Source organism: Eptesicus fuscus, chromosome 4, assembly GCF_027574615.1.
Source record: "Eptesicus fuscus isolate TK198812 chromosome 4, DD_ASM_mEF_20220401, whole genome shotgun sequence".
Taxonomy (NCBI): Eukaryota; Metazoa; Chordata; class Mammalia; order Chiroptera; family Vespertilionidae; genus Eptesicus; species Eptesicus fuscus.
The window spans coordinates 2,359,103-2,366,740 of NC_072476.1; the positions used below are offsets into that span (position 1 = coordinate 2,359,103).

The 7,638-nt window shown below is 39.2% G+C and overlaps 1 protein-coding gene across 1 annotated transcript in view; it reads left to right on the forward strand.

Annotated features, from left to right (window-relative positions):
• Nucleotides 1-6,210, forward strand: part of MOSMO (modulator of smoothened) — a 75,189-nt gene extending 68,979 nt beyond the window's left edge. Inside the window, exon 3 of the mRNA XM_054714411.1 lies at nucleotides 3,192-6,210. Coding sequence (XP_054570386.1) covers nucleotides 3,192-3,376 — 185 coding nt within the window. The 3' untranslated portion in view covers nucleotides 3,377-6,210. The remainder of the gene's footprint in view (nucleotides 1-3,191) is intronic.
• The last annotated feature ends 1,428 nt before the right edge of the window (nucleotides 6,211-7,638 follow it).

The following is a 7,638-nucleotide window of genomic DNA, read 5'->3' on the forward strand; positions in this document are numbered from 1 at the left end:
AAATCTATGAGTGTCACCAAATGAAAAGTCAGTCTCATTTGTGTCCCTGTCACCCAGATATCCAATACCTCTTTCCTTGAGGTAACCATTGTCACTGGTTTCTGGGTTTCCTACCAGAGGTGTTCTAGGCATAAAACCATGTATGTACACGTGAGTGCTCTGTAACTGTATATTCTGTTTATATCATTGTGCCCCTTGGGTTCTTTTAGCTCAAGAATATATATTGGAGTTAATGTCATCTAAGTAAGCACAGAGCTGCATTACTCCTAGCTTCCTTAAACACTTTGTTTTTTGTTACCGGAGCTAATCCACTGGGTTGGCAGTCCTGAGAGGGATTGGGCTCCCCCTAGCATTTCCATTCAGCCTTTGAAAATGTACTATTGCATATCATCATCTCTATTGCATATATTTTTGTTCCCGTTAAGCTGTAGTTTTGGTAGGAATGTGAGGGTAATATTTTCTGTTTGGTTTACACAGTGGGGAAATCTCGCAGAGGAGAGCCACACATGGTGGGGCTGGCCAGTGGGGAGGGGGCAGGTAACAAAGGTCTTCAAGTCTGACCCTAGTCTTTACCTAACCCATTTACACCCTCATCTACCACTACACCTGACGTTTAACTCTCACCACCATGGCGGATATGAAGTTATGTCTTTATAGGCTTATTTAGGACCCAGAACTTAATAATCAAAAATTGAAAGATATTAGCATTAGTTATATTTTAAGATCTAAAGTAACTTCACAGTTCTCAATAGTTTAAAAGAAAAATCATCTACTCACATTAAATATCCCCAAGAAGTACAGAGAACCTAATTTTTGGATTAAAAACCAAAATTAGATTGAATAAGAGTTCATTGCTTCCTTTAAATTATTTTTTTAAATATATTTATTGATTTTTTTAGAGAGTGGAAGGGAGAAGGATAGAGAGTTAGAAACATTGATGAGAGAGAAACATCGATCAGCTGCCTCCTGCACACCCCCCACTGGGGATGTGCCCGCAATCAAGGTACATGCCCCTGACTGGAATCGAACCTGGGACCCCTCAGTCCGCAGGCCAACGCTCTATCCACTGAGCCAAACCGGTCAGGGCGCTTCCTTTAAATTTGATTAAGCTTTTCCTAACCAATTTGGAAAAAGAATTAAGTCTTGTAAAATAGTATAGTCATTAAATGTTTACTCCATTATAATGGATAGATTTTTATTTTACAATAGAAAAATATGAAAGGATAGAAATAAAGTCAGCACATCAGTTAACAGAATGAACTGTGTATATCAGCAAATGTCTAAATTATTTTAGTTTTTGAGATGAGAAGAAACAAATTGATTTTAAAACTAATCATATCCCATTATTTTTATAGATTAAGTATAGCTACTTAGATTGTGGTCTCATTTTACTTATGAAACCATATTATGGCATAAGAATTATTAGAAATTGGTGACAGGTAATACTGATAAGTGGACATTGGCAGCACTGATGATATTATTGCTGACTATACAACAGAAGGACCAAAAGATCTAACACTTAATTACTGGATTTTTTATTTGTTCTGTTGTAGGTATCCAAAAGAATCCAAATGTGCTTATGTAACATTTGGCTTGGTCCTTTGCCCAAAATGAGATAGACTGACTGTGTGTATAATATAAAATAATCCTCCTAAATAGTGCAAAGCAAACCAAGGTACTGGTGTATCTCGAGTTAGTATGTTACTTGAGAAAATGTTACTTTAATACATTTCTGGAGCTGTTCCAGGAAAAGACTCCTATTTTGACTTTTTTTTTTGTTTAATTTGCTTTTTTTAAATATATATTTTCATTGATTTCAGAGAGGAAGGGAGAGGGAGAGAGAGATAGAAACATCAATGATCAGAGAAGTCATTGATCAGCTGCCTCCTGCATGCTCCCTACTGGGCATCAAGCCCACAACCCGGGCATGTGCCCTTGACCTGAATCGAACCCAGTGCCCTTCAGTCCACAGGCTGATGCTCTATCCACTGAGCCAAGCCAGCAAGGGCACTCCTATTGGCTTTTAAAAGACTCTATTAAATTTTATTGGTTGGCACAAAAGTAATTTAAGACAAGTGTCAGCTGATATGTTTATCCAGGACTCTGTCACTATTCCTTGGGATGGGTCTAACTTGGAAAAGGTTTCTCATTCAGATTATAATGGAAAGCTTCAACTCTTCATATACAATGAGTATAGTAATGTCTCCACATTACACCGAGAAATGTTTCCGCCTCCAGAATTGGAAAGACTTCACATTTTACCAATGTGCTTCAAAAAGCATAAACTATTTTCTTGGGAAAACTAGCCTATCTGTAGGCAATCTGCATTTGCTCAGAACATTTCTTTTGTAGCACAGGGGAGCGCACTGTTTGCTAACATAGTGGCCTTGGAATTACTTCTACTCAGACGCTGGGTTTTCTGATATTTTTAGCAAATATTAGATTTCATTGTGTTTGTATATAAAACTCAAAGGTTTCCCACCCTCCCCCACTTGTGTATACTCAGAAACCTAACAGGTTGGGTGGGTGGGGCTGAGGCTTTGTCCATAGAGATAGCCACTCTGACAATTTGCTAATCATTGCAGAAGTCTAAGATTCTTTCCACTAACTGACTTTACACCAGAGTAAGGTGGATGGTACATTCATGTACCTTTTCTCTAATTTTTTCTAACTAGTACCAACTGAGAGGAACAGAGAGTTGGCAAAATAAGAACTCCAGTGACATACGCAGCAGTTATTCAGCACTTACTGTCAGTGTGGCTGGCACTGTGCCTGGACTTGATAATGCTTGTTTATACTTCTAGCATTTACCTCATTTTCAGATGGGAACCAGAAGCCTACGATGGCACAGCTGTAAGTAGCACGGCCAGAATGTAGCCCTGAGTCACCATTTAAATGGTCAAGAGCAATGCATACGAGTACTTGGTAGGTTTGGGACCTTTCTTAATGCTGATATTTGAAATTGTCTCAAAAGGTTAATCCAGCTTTTCCTGAATTGAATTGTTAGATTTGGGGGGTATTATATGATCTGTAGTATATGCAAATATTTTGACAAATGGTTTATGTTTTGACAGGTTTGATCATGTTATCAATCCACAACCCTTCTTATAAACTTCCTTTGCGCCAAATTTTCATTGTTTTCCTAATCACCAAACCATGTTACTAATGTTGTGTTTTGGTTTGTTTTACAGTGATCCTTTTCTGTATGGCTGCCCTAATATTCCCAATAGGATTTTACATCAATGAAGTCGGAGGTCAACCTTATAAATTACCCAACAACACAGTAGTTGGTTCATCATATGTACTTTTTGTCTTGTCAATTTTCTTTACAATAGTAGGACTTCTGTTTGCTGGCAAAGTTTGTTTACCAGGCTGATGAATGTCTAAATTGCTTGACATTTTAATTATTTTTTATTTTATTTAAATTTTTTATTTTTGGAGGGTGGGGAGGACAAAGGCAAGGCATCTGAGTAGTCCTGGCTTAGAAAGATGCTTAGATGAAACTGATGCTGAAAAGAAAAAGAAAAAAAAGCTTTGATTTGTTCTCACTATGCACTTTGGATTTTTTTAAAAAGAGAGCCTTTTCCATAACCAAATACAGACTATATTGACTAACCTCCTGAGCATATTTTCAGGCCGTCGGGCCTGCACTGTGGTAGTCGCCCAGTGAGGGAGAATGCTTTCTGCTGAAAAGCACGTGGCCCTTTGTGACTCTGCTGTTCCGTTTTTAACGTCTAATGATTCATTTGAGGAAAAAATCCTAAGTATTTATGAGACGTGGTGGACCAGAGGGATGCAAGAGAAGTTCCTGTGGGGCTGGCCTCACCTCCTAAGAAATTAGTGTTCACAGCTTCCTGGTAGTCGTATGAGCCTGTGGCACCAGAGGGGATTGCCATTGCGTTACTGCACCAAGAAGCCAATAGATCAAAACTTGTTTGCTAAAATGTATGTAAAAATTCTGAAATTCCCTATTCTCTCTGTACAAAAAAAATAAAACACTAAGAAACATGTTACTGGGGGTGGGTGGGGGAAATGTTCCTTATATTTATATAAATATATATAATATATATATTTTGCTGATGCAGTATACAGTGTATATATGTGTGTGTGTGTGTGTGTGTGTGTGTGTGTGTGTGTGTGTGTGTGTGTAAATTTATACACACACATGCAAACTGTTCCTGGAAGAGAACTCTGAATGCTTTGCTAGCAAAACACTGTGGTGTGCAAACCTAGAACTCAATAGAAAAAAGCCATTTATCTGAAGGCTGTGTAGTGGAGAGAGTCTTCAGTTTACCTCATTCTTTGTAACAGCCCTTGATTTTAACAGGTTTTTGTAATAGGTACAAATAATCCCGTATCTTTCTAGGTGCAAATTTTAAGTTACGCTACAATTCTCTGTAGGCTAAGTTATTTCTTTGTGATAGTAGAAGGTAAGATCATGTCAAACCTCGTAGTTTGGGGAATTTGACACCATTTAAATTATTGGCAACTGTTGTCTGTTGTGCAGAGGTTCTTTTTCTTCTGATGTCAGTTCACACTATTCTGGCTGTTTACCACACCAGGATCACTCTGCTGTAGCAATTAAATGTGTTCTTTTCATCCGTAAGCATTCTTACTAATACATCTCCTTTACCAAAAACCTGAGCAGTACAGTATCTTTTGTGTGCTGTATGCCTTTGTTTGCTAAAAGCTACCTTCCTTGTATTTACTTTAAAGGGCTGTAAAACCCACAGCTTTATGTTTTTCCTAAAAGCAGCATTGCCACTAGCCCTGAACCCACCCGTTGTTTTCAAATACACATTTCTCTTCTCCACGTCTCATGCCCGTGTCCGTGCACAGTTGTTTTCCAGGTGAACACACAGGTATCTCCTGTTGGAAATGTGGGGCAGGGGGTCTTTCATGACAAAGGAGCTAAGCTTTTTCTTCTTTAGAGGGAAGTGGCCATCCGAGTTCCCTGGCCGGAGAGCCCTGTGAGTCCAGCTTCACACACACACTGCTCGTTAAAAGCCTAGGACCTAGGTCTTGGAGCATGGTCACGTCAGAGGTGGGGCTGCCGCCTCCGGCGTTTCAAGTCTGAAGCGGAGGAAGCTGCTGTTTGCCACGCTGGCTGGCTTCGTGTTTGTGTCTCAGTGTGAGCTCAGCAGTATTTGTTGAGGAAGAAAACCCGTGTTGCAGCTCACTCGGGGGGGTAAGAGGGGAGCCACCACTGAGGCGCATTCCTGGAGTTATGGGGGTGTCACTTTTCCTCCCGGGACCAAAGAAACCTTAGAAGATGCTTGAAAGAAACTTTTTCCCCAAGTGTTGTGAGGTCTGGTCAGGACTGTGTACCGCTGGACACGTTCTGTGGACGTTTGAGATGGCCACCCCAAGGGATCTATTTGGTCCTCAGTCACATGGGTCACGTTGAAGGAAAGCTTGCGTTGTCACCATTATACCACTGAGATCAAGTGTTAGCAAAGTGTGGTTCAAATTAATTTACATGACCAAGAGTTTTTCTCTTCCAAAAAGATGAATTACATTGTAAATAGTTTCTCAAAATATTTTTAACTGGATCAGGAGCATGGGGAGAGAAAGTTTCTCAGCTGCTAAGAATTTCCCCACTGTTTACTTCTTTCACTTACAGTGGTATTGCAAGTTGACAAAACTTGAGGTTTTATTTGTATCTATTACCCAAGCCATTAAGTTGACTATAATTTCATCATCATCATGGAAGTCCAGTGCATAAAGGACTGATAGGGGGAAGCTCCCTACAACCAGTCAGCACCCAGGGTTAAAACCGTCCATCAAATATTGTGTGAAGTCAGACCTTTGTATTCTTCCAGACCAAACATTGAAATGGACTCATTCATATAAAATTCTATACATCCTATAAGTGAAAAGAGAGACTGCTGTCAGCAGTTGCTTTTTAAAAGGTCACAATAATAAGTATTAATTTATAGCAAGAAATCAGAGCTTGTGAACTGTATATAAAACACTGTTTTATGGTGCAATCATTTGTCAAACTTTTGTCTGTTACATTGTTTTTAGAGTGTGTAGTCTCATACCTAAGAACACACTGTAAAATCTGCTGAAACTAGTTATAGGTTTTATTTGCACAGGACTTACTTAGTTTGAAATTTTTGGAAGCTCCTATTAAATATGCCTAAACATCTGTAAATGTGGAAAGCCTTCCTTTCATTAAAAGCAACATTTCGGTTTGATTCTTCCCAAGGTGATCCATGTTCTTTGTTGTTAATGTGTGTGAGTGTCTGACTCTCCTACTTCTCATAAACTTACTTTCTGCTCCATGTTTTCTTCTTAAAGGATAGCTCTTCCCCCTTCTTTTTAGTGTTCTACATGACCAAAACACTTCATTGACTTTTTTCCTTTCTTACCCTTTTGCCTAAAGTTTTGGATCCCCACTTGATGTTCTGTAAATTCACTGTTTAACCTCTGAAGTAAAGGATCAGTCCTGGCGACACCTGATCTGCCGACTCAGAGGAAGGCCCTGAGAGTGTGTTGGGAACTAGCTTTTGTTTTGCATCGTGGGCTTCGTGGGAAGAACAGTTGCATTGGTTTTTGTCTTCATTAAAAGGCTGCTAGCCACAGTTACTCTGTTTTACCAACCCACTTTAGTCTTCTCTAAAATTAAATCTACATTCACAATACGAAACAGTAAACTGTCTTTCAGACTGATTTTTGAAGGATAAAAATATATGAAGGAAAAAAGTGGCCCGTGTGGGTTCCATTCCCTACACAGGATTTATTGTATCACCTCAAGAGGTTTTGAAGTTTGTGATCAAGGTCTGTATAATACCCCAAACTTTATTAAGAATTGTTTTGTAATTGGTTATAACATTTTTCAATTAATAGTTTCAAAACAAATTGTTAATATAAAATGTATAAAATGAACATAATTTTCTTCACTTGTATTTTTGTTATTGAGCAAGTTATCAAAATAAATTATCTACTAAAGAAACTAAAAAGCCTTCTATTACTTTGAAATAAGCTTTGATTTTTAAAATTTATTTCAAAATTGATTTCTTATAGAGATTTCACATATTCACAGTGATACTTCCATGCCTCTTAGTTTGGTTTTGCTATTGGCATTGTGTGGGGAAAGTCTCCCCTCTCTTCTTCCACCCCCCTCCCCCCCCAGCTCCCCCACTAGGGAAGAGATGCGTTAATATTCCAGAATAGATTACACCATGTTTACCAATGAGAGTCACTCGGCAAGAAAAGACCACACACATGTGACTCTTCTGTTTCATGTTTCCTGAAGGAGGAGCGAGAACTGAGCCCAGGCTCGCGAGGCAGCCATCTTTTCTTTCTTCCTTGCACAAAGACCTAAGCCAGTTCATCTTTGCTTCAGTCTTCTTTTCTACTTTTCCTGCAGGCCAAAGGACCTTAGCTTCTAAGATTTAGATTTGGGTTGAAGGAGGAATAGAGACCCTTGGTGTCCAGACTTGTCCCTGTGCTCCGTCTAGGTTTCCTGGCGATATCGGGTTGAGCCTAGTCTAATAACTGCTGATCCAGTAAAACTGTACTTACCCTTTGCTGCCGTCTCCTCTTTACATGGCCCCTTTCAGAGCCTCAGTGGGGAGTTGGAGATTAAGACAAGGTAGGATTTGGACTTTCTTGAGTTCTGGATCTTAAGTG